At 41.2% G+C, this 16,885-nt stretch overlaps 1 protein-coding gene across 4 annotated transcripts in view; it reads left to right on the top strand.

The window, feature by feature from the left end:
• Window positions 1–16,885, top strand: part of XPO6 (exportin 6) — a 111,977-nt gene that overhangs the window by 19,464 nt on the left and 75,628 nt on the right. For all 4 annotated transcript variants that reach the window (XM_065559807.1, XM_065559806.1, XM_065559805.1 and 1 more), the window contains exons 2-3: window positions 13,665–13,755; window positions 16,276–16,388. In XM_065559807.1, the coding sequence (XP_065415879.1) occupies window positions 13,665–13,755; window positions 16,276–16,388 (204 nt within the window). The remainder of the gene's footprint in view (window positions 1–13,664; window positions 13,756–16,275; window positions 16,389–16,885) is intronic.

Here is a 16,885-nt window from a genome sequence, read left to right as displayed (position 1 = left end):
TGTAACATTCAATAAGGGAAAAATAATATGGCTGTTAAAATATATGAGAAATCAGAGCTGTGGCCTTCCTGGTTTCTCCACTAGTGGGTGATGTCTCAAACACCAAAAGTGCTATTTTAATAAATAAAATAGATAAATGTTTAAATTGCATTCATTGCATAGTACCCAATGGCCCAGATCGACATCAGAGCCCTGTTGTGGCTGGTGCGGTCCAAATACCACAGAAGGCTGTCTCTGTGTTGAAGAACTTACAGTTTAGTTTGTGTCAACATTGGAAAGAAAATTGAAAGAAGGTGGAGAAGGGTGATGGGTAAGAAAATTTATTTATATAGGCTTGGAATAGTTTGATGGTTCTGAATCACTGTTTTAAAAAATCAGCAGTCCTCAGTGGCTTTCTACATGGCTATTACCAATTTACTTCCTATGGGCAGCACAGAAATAGATGTAGGGGAGGAATTTGGAGGAGACAGTAGTGCTTCACAAGCTATTTCACTCGAGTGTTCCATCTGTAAGGGGGCTGTGTGGAAGAATGTGCAAAGGAGAGAAATGAAGCTGCCAGTGATTCAGGCTGGCACAATTGGTTTGGCAGAACGGGGTATAATTTGATAAGATACTGGAACAGATAAGTATGGAAGGGCTGAGGTGAGAAGGCCCAAGAGGTTTAAATTTGTGATGGAAAGGGGAGACAGTAGATGGATTCCGGGGGGGGGGAGGCGGCGGGAGGGAGGTGACATCAGAATGATGTCCAAGATCCTAGTGGCTGCATTTTTAATACACTGGGTTTAGTCCTCTGACTAGTAGGTGGCTAAAATTTCTCAATGCTTGTTAATTTACAGTATATGGTGAGGCCATTTACCCAACACTCACTAGCCCAAGAAATAAGTCTAGTGGCCTCTGAAAAATATCTCTGCTGTCATAACCTCTCAGCACATGCAGATATTAAACAGGGCTGGAAAAGTCAAAACAAAGGAATGGGTGTTTGGATTCAAAATCTGACTAGAGTAGAGAGAGGGGACAAATTACTTAACAAATCAATGGAGAGAGAGAGCGAGATTTTTGTCCTTTAGCTTCATTTTGAGAGGGAAGATACCATCAGGATTGTGCCACAAAAGACTGGATGAACTGGAACATTCAAGGTGTGTGAGTTGCGGGGTATAAAACCATTCTCAAATGTCAGAGGAAACTGTCCCAGCTCTGTCTGACACACAACTGAAGTTTTATTTATGGATGCAGTTAACATTTTGTAAGAACACTTAGCTTTTAGTAGGTTTATCTGTATTTTTTCTTACTGGGATATGCATGTCTCCAAATTCATACCTTAGGAAAGCAACAAGAGACACCAGCTTCCTCTTAAAAATGTTTGGCATCAGCTTGTAGGCATCATATTTAGAGCATAGTTCTTGTTCTGATCAATATTCTATACTGAGCGGTTAATAGCAAACCTTAAAAGGTTAACAGATTGTGTTGGTATGGAAAATCATTAGAGACAAGCTTTTAAAAATATTCCCTTCCTTTTAAAAAGCATTAAAACTTGAGAGCAAAACCTGAATAATTCAATCATCTCTATAGGAACAAATGTTTTTTGGGGTGGAGGAACTGAAAGCCTAATATCTAGGTTTAGTTACATATTTGTGAAAATTTAGTTACGCTCTGTACAATGTGAAATGAAGGAAGAAGGTGATGCTGGGGAAACAAAAAACCCAAAAACCTTTAAAATGGAAACGCTTCCCAGGGGAACACTTTAAATTGTTTATAAAGTAATAAGTAGTTTCTAATTTCTATTCTATTCAAGGGGAATATCTATCTAGATTGCATCTGAAACAAACTCATATTTAAGATAAATCTATGATTCTTTTGAACTCTAAAGCTTTAGACGTTTTTAATTGGATTCATGCAATGTTGTTGTAGCCATGTTGGTCCCAGGATTTTAGAGACACAAGGAGGTGAGGTAATATCTTGTATCAGACTAACTTGTGTTGGTGAGAGACACAAGATTTTGAGCCTACACCAGGGGTCGGCAACCTTCTGCACGCAGCCCATCAGGGTAATCTGCGAGACATTTTGTTTACATTGACTGGCCACAGGCACGGTCCCCCAGCAGCTCCCAGTGGCTGCGGTTCGCCGTTCCCAGGCCGCGTGCTAAAGGTGGCCGACCCCTGGCCTACACAAAGCTCAGCTTCAGGTCTGGGAAACATACTTAGAGTGTCTCTGACTAATAGCTTTCATTGGACCAGTTTCTATCATGTCACCCACCGTGTCTGCTTAATTGGACATAGGCAGTTTTTGGTGCTCCAGTGGATGGTGTTGTAATTCAAATAAATCGGTTAGTCTTTAAGGTGCCACCAGACTCCTTGTTGTTTTTGTAGATACAGACTAACACGGCTACCCCCTGATGCTCAAATGTTTGCCTATAATTCACATCTTGGCCTGTACATACTTTACTGTAAATGCTGTAAACACTTTGATTCAGAATTAGTTGTCAGTCCCACACTACTTGTAGCTTTAACCTATAATAATTAATTTTATAACTAAAACAATATACTATATATTGCAGTAAAATACTGAATGTGGCTTTTAAGATATAAAGATGTCAGTGACATTATAAGCTACAATAAATCAGGGTTTACAAAATCTAAGCTGTCAATTTTTGCCGAATCTTAATCCTCTGTTGACCTAGAAAATAACTAGAGGTTGGATATTCAGTTAATTGCTGTCAAGCCTTAAAGTAAAATGAAAGAATGATGGTTCTGAAATTAGCCTACATACCTAGTTTACTTAAATGCCTGGAAACTTCTGCGGATAGATGGTCAGTATTCCAGAATCCACAACTATTTGGTGACAAACTATAATTTTTATTTCTTTGAAGTAAAGCAGGGAATTATGCTTTTCTACAACTATGAATGAGTTGTTTTCTAGTCATATAGGTTGAAGACTTTGGATTAGCAGATAACTAGTCTGAGTAAATATCTACACACCTCTAAAGAATCCTTATAAAACTATCTATGGTAAACTTCATAATACAGTGAAAAGGGAAGGGAGTAGGAATTAAAGAAATGGTTGAAATGTGATAAGAATGTGAATGAGATGTGTTCTAAATAGGGCTGTCAAGTGTTTAAAAAAATTAATTGCGGTGTTAATAGAATACCATTTATTTAAATATTTTTGGATGTTTTCTACATTTTTCAATATATTGAATTCAGTTACAATAAAGAATACAAAATATACTTTAGATTTATTTTTGATTTACAAATATTTGCACTGTAAAAAAACAAAATAAATTGTATTTTTCAATTCCCCCATTAAAAGTACTATAGTGCAATCTTTTTATCATGAAAGTTGAACTTACAAATGTAGAATTATGTGCAAAAAACCCCAAAACCTGCATTCAAAAATAAAACAATGTAAAACTTTAGAGCCTACAAGTCCACTCAGGCCTACTTCTTGTTCAGCCAATCGCTCAGATAAACAAGTTTGTTTACGTTTGCAGGCGATGATGCTGCCCGCTTCTTGTTTACAATGTCACCTGAAAGTGAGAACAGGCGTTCTCACAGCACTGTCATAGCTGGTGTCGCAAGATATTTACATGCCAGATGTGCTAAAGAGGCTTATGTCCCTTCATGCTTCAACCACCATTCCAGAGGACATGTCCATGCTGATGATGGGTTCTGCTCGATAACAATCCAAAACAGTGCAGGCCAATGCATGTTCATTTTCATCATCTGAGTCAGATGCCACTAGCAGCAGACTGATTTTCTTTTTTGGTGGTTCAGCTTTTGTAGTTTCCGCATCTGAGGGTACATCTTCACTACCCGCCGTATTGGCGGGTAGCAATCGATTTATCCTGGATTGATATATTGCGTCTCATTAAGACGCGATATATCGATCCCCGAACGAGCTCACCGTCGACTCCGGAACTCCACCAGAGCGAGCGGCGGTAGCGCAGTCGACGGGGGAGCCGCGGCCATCGATCCCACATCGTGTGGACCCCAGGTAATTCCATCTAAGATACTTCGACTTCAGCTACGCTATTCGCATAGCTGAAGTTGCGTATCTTAGATCGATTTCCCTCCCTTCCCCCCCCCCCCCAGTGTAGACCAGCCCTGAGTGTTGCTCTTTTAAGACATCTGAAAGCATGCTCCACACCTTGTCCCTCTCAGATTTTGGAAGGCACTTCAGATTTTTAAACCTTAGGTCAAATACTGTAATTATCTTTAGAAATCTCAAATTGGTACCACCTTTGTGTTTTGTCAAATCTGCAGTGAAAGTGTTCTTAAAATGAACAAGTGCTGGGTCGTCATCCGAGACAGCTATAACATGAAATATATGGCAGAATGTGGGTAAAACAGAGCCGAAGACATACCGTTCTCACCCAAGGAGTTCAGTCACAAGTTTAATTAACACATTACTTTTTCAATGAGTATCATCAGCATGGAAGCATGTTCTCTGGAATGGTGGCCGAAGCATGAAGGGGCATACGAATATTTAGCATATCTGACACGTAAATACCTTGCAGTGCCGGCTACAAAAGTTCCATGTGAATTTCTGTGCTCACTTTCAGGTGACATTGTAAATAAGAAGCGGGCAGAATTATCTCCAATAAATGTAAACAAACTCGTTTGTTTTAGCAGTTGGCTGAACAAGAAGTAGGACTGAGTGGACTTGTAGGCTCTACAGTTTTACATTTATTTTGTTTTAGAAAGCAGTTATGTAACAAAAAAAATTCTACATTTGTAAATTGCACTTTCACAATAGAGATTACAGTACTTGTATGAGGTGAATTGAAAAATACTGCTACTTTTATCATTTTTAAAGTACCCATATTTGTAATAAAAAATATATAAAGTGAGCATTGTACACTTTGTATTCTGTGTTGTAATTGAAGTCAATATATTTTAAAATGTAGAAAAACATCCAAAAATATTTAATAAATTCCCGTTGGGATTCTATTTATCATTGCGATTAATTGCAATTAATTTTTTTATCACAATTTTTTTTTAGTTAATCGCGTGAGTTAACTGCGATTAATCGACAGCCCTAGTTCTAAACACTCTCATTCTAACTTGTATTGCTGAATACTATTGTAGTCTGACTACAACTACCCCACAAAGTAGTCAAGGTGGACCAACTGTGACGAACCTCTCCGTAAGACGTAAACCCTACTGGATTCAAACGTTCTCTGGGATCAGTGTGGATGTCCTGGTGAGATACAGCAATCTGTTTGACTACCAGTGCCCTTGCCCCCAGGGCTTTGGAGCGGAGCCCGGAGCTGGAGCGCGGAGCAGCTCTGGAGCAGTGGAGCTGCAGGTTTTTGCCTGGAGCTGGAGCGGAGCCGGAGCACAGCTCTAAAGCCCTACTTGCCCCTAAACCCCTCTTCCTCCATTGTCCTTTCAGGGCACCATTGTTAACTGGCAGCCACAATTTATGAAGTAGGGGGATGAAACATCTTTTGAAAAAAGTTTGGTGTGCTGAATCTGCCTGCCCGCCTTATAAATAATTTGTGTACTCTTATGCTGTGGTGAGACTGAGACTCTATCGTAGTATCTGGGAAGTCCCAACCAATGTAACTATTTTGGGTGTTCTGTCTGCTTTGCAAACAGGATTGATTGGATGTTGAACTTTTTTCCCCCTGGACTGTGATAGCAGGAGGGAACAAGTGTTCTTCCCTAAAAGGTCTAACCAGCTTCTCAATTAGAGATCTCTGATACACTTCAGAAGAGTAAGGCTCTTATGCCCTCTGCAGTTAGTAAAAGTGAGTGGGGAATACTTTGGCTCTTTATTGATGGGGATTTTTAATGCCTCCCCCAAGGTAAGGTGAATTTCAAGCTTCTTCACAGAATAACTTGAAATCTTGCCAGTTGCAGCCCAGTCTCAAGCCTTTCTGGGGGAGGTCATTGAAGTGAGAGTTGAAGGCTATCTTCAGCAGCACCTGGTGGTCCCCAGTTGTTTGGGGTTCAAACAACAAGACCAGACAAGGGTATGGCAAGGAAATTAGTTTCAGCAGTCAGTCTCCTCAGGGCAGTGCCCAGATTCCATTACTCAGCCTTGAGACGGGAGTGTATCCTTTCTTATGTCAAGGGGCCCTATCTGTGGAAATCATTGCAGCACACTATGTGGAGCTAACCTTGAAAGCTACCCAGAAACATTAACAAATGCAGAATACTGCTGCCCATGTGAGTAGACCTGACTGGCAAGAGTTTATTGCACTTGTACTGTCTACCTACTGACAGCTCACTTCTGGGGAAATTCAGGGTGCTAGTTTCTGTCTCTTAACCTAGGCCATTTCTGCCATGCCACCTTCATTTGGTAGAAACTTTGAGCTCTGTGTATCTTGCAAGCTTGGGAGCATAACAGTCACACTGGGGGTGGGAGGGAATCTCCTTGTTTTTTTCTGTCCCAAATCTATCTTAGTCTGAGTAACTTTAGAGCATGCTTTGAAATAAATATTTGTTCAGGCTTTCCATAAAATGCAATTCTGGGGAGCCCTGTTGTCCAGTGTTAGTTGTGTTTTCCAGTGTGTGGCACTCTCAGGAAGGGAAGATTTGAGGGGGATACTGCATTGTTTGTTCCTAGTTTGTCCTGTACTCTTTCAAACCTATGCATAGAGTACCCATATCCTATAGCAACTGGCCACATGATGAATACATAGGTAGTTTTAGCAATCCCATCCATGACTTTCTCAAAACAAATGTTAACACTAAATCTGTTTTGTATTCTTCAGGTTTTTTTATAATGAAGGCATAGATTGAGATTTAAAGAAGGGGGGGGAAGAGGGGGGCAGAGGGTTAGGCTCTTGAATATGTGAACTGACTTTCAAAAATGCCCAGTAGCTCCCATTAGTCATTGGATAAGCTGCCAAGTCCTCAGTACTTTAAAAAAAAAAAATCATGTGACTAGGAGCTTAACTTTAAGAATCTGTTTTCTTAAATTGTCCATTGTGCATCAACAATTCTTCAGATAGGAAGAGCTATCAAGAAGCTTGAAAAGCATATAATTGATTGTACCAAAACAAGGCAAGTCCTGATGCTCCTGGGGTGGGTGGGTGTGTGTGTGTGTGTGTGTGTGGCTGCTATGTAATCTTCTTGTGAGAGGCCTGCCTTCAGTGGGATAGGAAGAAAAACACTTCTGCTGTGGAGGAAATTGGCTGCTTCATATTGCTGTGGTCAAAGTTTGACAACTCTCAATTCATTCTTCCCTATTTGACATCTGAAGTAGATATTGAGATGTAAAGTTTGCCCTTCAGCAGCAAGGGACTGAATTGCAAGAGTGTACGCTAAACTGCTGAATTTGTACATTTAAATCTAATCGCGTAGCATGTAGGGTAGGAAAGAATATAAAACAGTATGCACTCCACTCTACAGAGAGAAAGGAATGTGTGGAAATGTTGTTATTGTGGATATATTCTATAATTAACTTTGATTATTTTGGAATTTTTAAAAAATTGAATCCTCGGACTGAGACTTTATGCCAGGGTGGATTTGATTTAATTTAAATCATGATTTAAATCACTAGTCAGGAAGACTCGATTTAATCATGGATTTCTACATAAAAGTGCATTCTTGTTGGTTGTACTAACCTTAATACATATTCTTCACAACTCAGAGATAGATGTAGGTTTCATTTTTAGAAGGTACACACTATACATTTTTGTAAGTGATTTATTTTGAAAACTTTTCAGATTAGTTTTACAGCAATATCAGAAAATGAATAATTGTTTGGTTATTTCATTTACCAAAGGTAAATGGTAAAAGATAAAGGTAAATGAAGCTATTGGGAGGTGAACTATCGCCAATTCAACAGGTTAATCATTAATATTTGTAGGATTTTCTTGCCATGCTGTATTAGGAGGAGAACATCACCAGACAGACATTTACATTGTTTTATTTAACTACAACAACAACATTATGTGTTCTAGATTTTTTCTTCAACAGCAAACATATAATATTTTAACAATTCAAGCATATGAATTTTTGAATTTAGTTAAACATTCCAGTTTTTTAAAATCAGGTTTGTTTGTTAAAATTGTTTAAAATAGCTAAATGAAGTATTTTTTTTTTTAATTAAATCAACTATGTCAGCCAGGTCAACATGAGAAACATAAAATATTGGCTTCTGCAGCTAACTCAGTCATCTTCACTTTCATTTTCCTGCTTGTTTGTAATCTGGAAAAGAAAAACAAGCTTTCCTGCTTTTTCAGGTCCCAAACAATTTCTCAATTTGGAATGAATTAGTCCAAAGGAAAAAATTCTTTCTACACCGGCAGAAGAAGCTACTGCTGTTAAAAGTGAGATTATCACTTCAACAGTCTCTGAATCCAAGTGCTTAAGTGACTTCCACCAGTTCACTGGCATGACTTTCTTTAAAACATCATCAACAAACATATTTCTTGAATGGTTTACCCTTAGCTCTGAAGTTTATTATAGTTGGCATTATGGAAGGACGATTGCTGGATGTCCATATCATAGCCAGCTCGTCCTATTCAGCAGTTAAGGTTTGACCCTGGTACCGAATATTTGCGAGAAAAAGAGCTAGAGATGGTGCTTGTCCATTCGTTTTTTTAATGCTTATTTAATTCTGTCATTGCATATTTCTCTTTTTAAGATCTCACTCAGTTCCTTCCAAATTTCAACAGCGTCAGCAATAAAACAGCTATTTCCCTGCATTTTGTTGAAGGCTACAGAAATAGGCTTCAGGGTACTCCGCATGTGTTCAACATTTCTCTTAAGCCCAATGTTGGGAACTTTGGCTGTGACAGTGCCATCTATTTTTTCACAATTTTGATCACAAACAGTCATCACACTAGGCCAGTTCTTGATATAGTGCTCAAAACAATACACTACTTGCGTTCCAGCGCACGCCTTGTGGGAAAGTTAGCTTGGTTCCTCCCATTTTTTTCAGAGTAGCTGCTGCAAAGTGGTTGTTACAGAAGTATTTTGCAATTTCAACAATATTCGCCTTTGTTTCTGGAACACTGAAGTCTGGCTAGGAGCTGCATCAAATGAGCACTACATCCGTATGTTATTAGCTTGGGACTCTTCTAAATTTCTTCTCATCTTGGATACATTTGCAGCTTTGTCTGTGACCAAGCTGCGTACTAGACATTTGATATATATTTTTCTCCACAGTTTGTTATAGCTTATACTGCTACTTCTTGTAAGTATTCTGTGTGTGCATTTCCTGATGTATCAATTGTTTCTGTAAGGAAGACATTCTCTTCTTCAGTTGTCACACAAGCACATACAACAGGATCATTGTGGACATTGCTCCACCCATCAAGACTCAGCTTAACAATTTTACCCTCTAGACCTTTTGCACACTGCTCAATTTCTCTTTCATACACTTTATCCAGCAATTTGCCTGCGACATCTGCTCTGTTGGGTGGACTGTATTCTGGTCTTAATGACTGAACCATGTTAATGAAGTGTGGGTTTTCAGTCATACGGAAAGGAGAGTTTTTGTTGCATAAACAAACCGGGCAATTCTTTCATCAGTTAGCTTTTTTTGTAATCTGCTGGTTCTTATCACAAACTTGTATATGGTTGTTTCTGATAGTGGAGATTTTTTTTTTTTTTTTGCTACAGCTAATATACTGTGACTCAGTGACATATATGATGTGACTGAAGCACTATCATTGGTGTCTGAAACTATAGAAAATGATGGTGATTTTGAAGGTGGATAGTCTTCAGAATCCTGTATGTTGAGGATAGATTCTCCTAAACAAAATAAGTCAGACCTCAAGACTTCTAAGACAAAACTACACTCAGACTTCTGGAATATGCTGCTCAAACAGTTTCACTTTTGTTTCTACTGCCTGTCCCTCCCTTCTCACATTTATCTCTAGACTTCTTCTCCTTGTCCCGATCTATTCCGCCAGCAACAATCTTTTATTCATTGAACTTTCTGAAACTTTGCACTTTTAGAGAGAAGTAAGGGATTGACTCTGTACATAAATTTGCAGAGGGACAATAGGGTTGAGATCTGTTATTTCTCACCTCTATATTTATTTATTTATTTAAAAACATTTTTGCTGTTAACAAGCATGTTTATCTCTGGAGACACAAATCCACAGTTTGAGAACTGCAAAACTAAGCATCTCTGATGGTATCTTCTAGACTGAGCACTGAGTCCCATTGGGTAGATATAGGGCTACCATATTTCCACAAGCAAAAAAGAGGACACTGGGGGGCGGGGAGCCCCGCTCTAGCCCCGCCCCACCCCACCCCCATCCACTCCCTCCCATTTCCTACCCCCTGATTGCCCCCCTCAGAACCCCCAACCCCCTCCCCGCTCCTCGTCCCCTGACTGCCCCCTCCTGGGACCCCTGCCACTAACTGCCCCCTAGGACCCCACTGCTTATCTAAGCCGCCCTGCTTCTTGTCCCCTGACTGCCCCCTCCTGAGAACGCCCTACGACCCTACCTGTCCCCTGACTGCCCCAACCCTTATCCACACCCCCACACCCAAACAGACCCCTGGGGACTCCCATGCCCTATCCAACTGCTCCCCGCTCCCAACAGGACCCCCAGAACTCCTGACCCATCCCACCCCCTCTGCTCCCTGCCTGCCTCGACCCCTCTCCACACCCCTGCCCCCCTGACAGCCCCCCCAGAACCCCAGACCCATTTAACCCCCCCTGCTCCCTGTCCCCGACTGTCCCAACCCCTCTCCACACCCTTGCCCCCCTGACAGCCCCCCCGCCCAAACTCCCGACCCATTCAACTCCCCCTCCCTGTCCCCTGACCAGGGCCGGCTTTAAAGAGCCCAGGAATTGGGCTGCGCTCCGGCCGGGCTTGCGGGGCTTGGTGCCGGGCCGGAGGTGCTCGGCCGGCGCTGCAGGGGCCCTGGCCGGGCCGGGGCCGCCGGGGCCCGGGCGCAGGCTGGGGCAGCCGGTGCTCTCCTCTTCGTGCCCCCCTCCCGCCCCAGCTTACCTACTGCTGCCTCCCGCTTGCCCCTGCTTCTTTTCAGACTTCCCGCGAAGATTTGATTCGCGGGAAGCAGGGGAGGGGGAGGAGCAGGGGGCGGAGCGTTCAGGAGAGGGGAGGAGGGGGAAGACAGCTGCGGGCCGGACAGCATGGTAAGGCTGCAGGGGATGGGGGGAGCCGGGAAGGGGCTTTGGGTGCCCAGCGGCGCTTGGCCGCCGCTTTTCTATCTATAAATAGCCGACTGGGGGGAAATCCCGGACATTTTTAGATTTTTAAAAATCCCCCCCGGACGGCTATTTATAGACCGAAAAGCTGGACATGTCTGGGGAAATCCGGACATATGGTAGCCCTAGTAGATAGAAAGATTATCCTAAATAATCTATATACTGAAGCTCCTAGAACCCCATAAGATTGGGACCCTAATCCATGAACTGTTGGAACTCTAATCCATGAACTATTAGAACTCACTGACAAAACTTTTCTTAAACATTTCATGAATATTGTCTCATACTATAGAATTAGAATTTATAATCCCTATTCCATGATGAGATATCTTTGATCTATAATGTATCTTAATTAAAACTATCTTTAGATGGATTTTTTTTTAATAAAATGCTTTTTGAGGAAAAACCTATTTTTTTAATCATTGATTTTTATCCACACTGCTTTATGCATAATTATTGCTGCTATAATCTAGTAAGGGAGACAGATGGAAAAAGTGGTGTAGCAGTTGGAAGGAACAACTTGAAGATTAAGTTTATTGTGCATGCAACCTTTTTGCAAAGAAGCAAATCTATATGGATTTAAAAAGAATAATGGCCTGTGCAGTTGCTTAAAATGGAAATGTGACCTACAGCTTGATTGATTGTGTTTAAGTTTTTAAATCATTTTTCACTATCAGGATGGCTTTCACAATCACAAGTGGCTTTTTCTATGGAGCATCTGATTTTTGAGATACATGGAGGAAGGACAACAGGAAAATGTGTATTTTCTGTTTAGCAGCAGAATGCTAAGTCTTACTAAGCATCTATTATCAGTTGCTAGGAGAACAGCTGTATTTTTCTTAATCTCTTATTAAATTATTGGTTCTCATAGTGTGTGTAAATCTAAATCCAACTTAATATAGGGATGGGGAAGCTTAGAAGAATCCTCTCCAACTTGGTTCTGCAGTGGAACGCTAATAAAACTGGATGCCTTGTGTGGAGCATGTTGAATTGGGCTTTAGCAGTAGAGAAATTCATACTGCTTCTGTAGGTGGTGTAGACTGATCTTCTCCCAGAAGACTACCTGTCACAGTGCTAGTCTGCCTAAGGCTTTGTCTACACTACACAGCTTTTAGCAACAGAGCCGTGTCGCTAAAAGTCAGGCAATGTAAACGCTGATGGTCTGCACTTTTGCCGACAAAATACTTCCACCACCTATGACTGGGGTTCATGTTGTTGACAGGAGAGCGCTGCTGCCGCCCACAACGAGCTATTTACACTGCCACTTGCTGTGGCAAAACTTTTGCCTGGGGGGTGGGGCTTTTTTAAGTACCTGTGAATGACGAAAGTTTTGTCGTTCAATTGGCAGTGTAGGCAAAGTCTTGGTTTATATGTAATTTTTTTTGTGCCTCACATAGGACTGAACAGTAGATGCCTGCCTGCGCCACTACCCTTTGTATAGTCCCAAGGAAGGCCTGGGCTTAAGTCTGTGCTCTTATTAGTGAAAGAACAATGCGTTAGCTGAAAATATTGGAGAAATGACAAATGGTGTGTCTCTTCCATAACAAAACCATTAGTGATAAAACTGACAAGGGATATCCATTATAAGAGTTAGATGAGAAGGTCAAGCACATGCCTCCATACTGATTGGGTCAAGAATCGTCCTAACTCTGGCTCAACATAATCATTCCATCTCCAGACACTGTGGAACAAATGATTTAGTCCCATTTATTACAGGTGGCCCTCGGGAGAAATAAAGCTGTAGCTACCTTGTAACTGCTCCATATTGAGCCAGTATCTTTGAGGTCTCCTAAAAACCAAGCTGCAGCTGGCAAAAAAGGAAAAGAGATTAGGCAACTCATCCTCCCTGAATCAAATTAAGCATTTGTATAGCACTCAGTCATCAAAGCTCTGTACGAACATTAATCCTTTACATTTTTTCCCTGCGCCAAGTGGAGTACGTTGGTGGGGCACCCCCCCCCCCCTTTTTTTTTTTTACAGCTGAAGCAAAGAGGTGGCAAACTGACCATGGCCACCCGTTGAGCCAGGGATGGGAATAGAGTTCAGGACTTTTAACATCTAGTCTTTTGTTCAGTTTGCTATGCCTTGATGCCTCTGAATTTCTGAGGTCCGTTAATCTGAAGCTGGTGTTCATGTAAGAATTATTCCAATGGATGAACTAACATTTGTAATGAGAACAAGTGTCTGTAATTAGAAGGGAGGGGAACTTGCTTTATAAAGCGTTGCTCTCATTAACAAGCTTGACTGAACAAATGAGATTTTAAAATAACTTCTGAGGCTTTTTACTCATCCTGGTCATATTCTGTTAGTAGCTGTTGACTTCTTTCTACAGTTTGTGAACTTCATATTAAATTTCACCCTGTAACATGCTGCTCTTTTGTTTGGTTGATGAGCCTGTTCATCCAGCATGCATTATATGGACCCCTTAGCACTTTGTCTTATAAGGAAATAAACTTTACTTACAATTGAATGTAAACCAGAGGCACTTTCTGACCTACTTTTCCTTTAAATGTCATTGTCAGGCATCAGAAGAGGCCTCCCTGCGCGCTTTGGAGAGTCTAATGACAGAGTTTTTCCACAATTGTACAACCAATGAACGGAAACGTGAGATAGGTAAGTTCAGACAATCCCTTTTACTTCCCTTAACAACATTTTTTGGGTTAGATATATGATCTCCAAGCAGCAGCAGCAGAAAACTCCATAGTTCGGTTGTCTGTTGAAGATGGAAATGGTGAGAAAGGAACTTGTTTCCCAGGCTGATGGAAACTTGGCTAGTTGTGAGGGTGGGTACCTACTTCTCTGCCTACAAACTGCTGTGCTCCATGAAGAGCCTGTTAAGGAGACTGCTGTGTGACAAGTGATGGGGCAAATGCGTGAAGCTTTTTCTGTACTATGAGGGGAATGAGGAAGATGTATGCCTTCTCTTTTGGATCTGCTCTCCTACATTACCCACACTGACTCATTTGGGGTAGGTCCTTAGTAGTGCAAAATGGCAGGTGGAAATATATTTGTGTTCCATACTGGTGGATCTGAGCAGATCCATGCTTATGAAGACCAATAGAAATAACTTGCATAATATGCAACCAGCAGCAGGATGGATGAATCAGGCCTGCAATACAGTAAAAAATGAGGGGATTACACAGTCTTCTGGTTCCTTTCTACAAGGACAGGCTATGGATTTATAACCTCTGAGACTTCAGTAATGTAGCCAGTATTCCCTCCAGGTTCACTATACTTGAAAATATATTCTCAGCATGTATGCACGCTGTCTTCACCTGAAATTCCATCGTCTGGCTAAAAAGGGTGATATTGACTCTTTTTCTTCCCCTATACACACAGTCACTGGAGGAAAGAAGACTGTTGGCATACTTTTGGGTTTGATCAACTTGTAGAACACAAACCCATGCAGCTTTTCCCCAAGGCCAAACTTTTACAAAAAGAGTAATTGGATGTGGTCATCCTAGAAACAGAATCTCTCTGAGCATTTGAGAGAAATTTGTAAAAGACGGGGGATTATAATGCTCCACATAAGAGGTATGTGTAGATCTTTACTGCAGAATGTCAGTATTAGGGAAATACATGTCTACGTGGACATTTTAGTTTTGTAGCAAGCTCGCCTGTGACTCTATCCCGTGCTAGCCTGCCACAGAATGACTGTCCGTGTAGGCCCTACTGTCATGCATTAACAAACTCATCTAGTCTTTGAAATGGGATTAGGTGAAAACTCATTAAACTGTTAATACTTGCCAGCAGTGTCCACATGGACAGTCAGTCTGTGGCTGGCTAGTGCAAGATAAATTCACACCCCAGCTTGCCGCAAACTGCTCCTGTAGACAAATCCTTAAATTCTACCCAGTCTGTTTCGCAGTGGACCAATATCCCAACTTTTGCCATTTGTTTTTCTTATTTGTTAGAGGCACAGCTGGTAGCACTGGCTATCGTTAAGGTTGCCTGACACTTCCCATTATAAGGTGCAGTTTTCAGTTGCTCAGAACTTTGCCAAACTTTAGCTATTCGGGTTGAAATTTTGCAAGCTAGGTGTCTGCCTCAGATTTTCTTTTTTGAAAATTTGAGCAAAAAACAGTTCAATATCTGAAAACAGGGAAAATACATTGTCTTGGGCATGTGTTTTATGGAAGTTCAATAGAGATTTTAGCTTGGCTGCTAAATTCAGAAGATTCCTTCTGCATTGATTGTTCAACCCTGAGGCTGAGGAGGACTTTTCCTGCAATTGCTGCTCCTGGGTGCTGTGAGCTGCGATGGCACTGGAGTTGAGAGCAGGGAAACACTCTCCTGTGGTCTCAGTGCTCCTCTACCCCTCTCTGCCCCTTCTCCTGACTCCCAGGCAGCATAGCAAAGGAGAAAGCTGTCTGACTACAATGCAGAGGGCACAAGAGACAAGGAGTCTGAGGTGGAGGAAAGACTGGGAAGAGGGCTTGGGAATATACTGGAACTGGCTGGGCAAGGAAAGGAGACTGGAACAAAGGAGTTGGTGGTAGTGGTGCTGGGGGCAGGAGGACTTGGACAAGAAGCCAGAAGTAATGGAAAGGAACAGGTTGGAGAACACAGGTAGAAAAATATGTGCCCCCCAGAGCACATTCTTCTACAGAACCTGCAACTGAAACCAAGATTCCTGAATCCAAGTGTTGCTGACAGCAAAGGAATTATCTGTAAAGACCCATGGCAAAGTAGATAATCTCGCTCTAGTGGCTGGTCCACTTAGAGTATGATAACCTACTGCTGCTACCTCATCCTACTGCTATCCGTGTCTATTATCTTAGGTGGCAGAGATGTGCGCTGTGGATCTAAAGGTTCCATTAGTATCAAGCTAATCTAACCCAAATCTGTCGTTACATTATGCTTTTGGGAATGTTAAAATCATACACAACAAATTCTGATACTATGCACCTAGTCATTTTGGTTGCATTGAAGGTTATAGGTAGGTTTTGTAGCTGCTTTTGAAGTAGCTCAGGTTGTCTGAGCATTATTAAACTGATAGTTGATAAATAAGATTTGAAAAATATCTGAAGTTACATTCAGATCTATGGTGCTATGGAAACAAATATTGTCTTGGGTCTGAAGACAGCTTATGAATATTAATGCACGTGTTTTGTTGATACTTGATTTTCCCAGAGGAGCTTCTGAATAACTTTGCCCAGCAGATAGGCGCCTGGAGATTCTGCCTCTATTTCCTGTCAAGCACAAGAAACGACTACGTAATGATGTACAGTTTGACAGTGTTTGAGGTGAGACAAGAAAAAAGGGTAAACTTATCCAGAACACCATTATTGCCTGATTAGAGGATTCTTCTGTATTAACTCTTTTTTGGTGTGATTTGTGTTTGGAATAGTTCATACTAATTCTAAGGTTTTTAAGATTAAAGTGAGAACCACCTGAAGTACACACGGACATGGCTTGCTTTTATAGTTCTCTTGTAAGGGGAATTTTTTAAAGTGCAGTTTGAGAGGGAATAAAATCGAATATGAATCCTTGTGTACAGATTGATAAAGTTGCTTATTGCTGACTTTAGATAGGAATTGTCTAGAATTTAGGACGCTGTCTTAGATTTTGATATAATTCACAGAATTATGGATGGATCCATCACAGAATAGATCCTTCATATCCTTTACAGATCAGAAATGCTAACTCAGTTATGTTTAGCTAGATACCACAAACTAGCATAAAGGGTACGACAAAATTCCTTTTATTTTATGGAATCTAAAAGATCTGGTTGACAGCTCAT

Source organism: Chrysemys picta, chromosome 10 (assembly GCF_011386835.1).
Source record: "Chrysemys picta bellii isolate R12L10 chromosome 10, ASM1138683v2, whole genome shotgun sequence".
In the NCBI taxonomy this organism is placed as follows: Eukaryota; Metazoa; Chordata; order Testudines; family Emydidae; genus Chrysemys; species Chrysemys picta.
The sequence above is the reverse complement of the archived record's forward strand: the minus strand, read 5'-3'. Positions and strand labels throughout refer to the sequence as shown.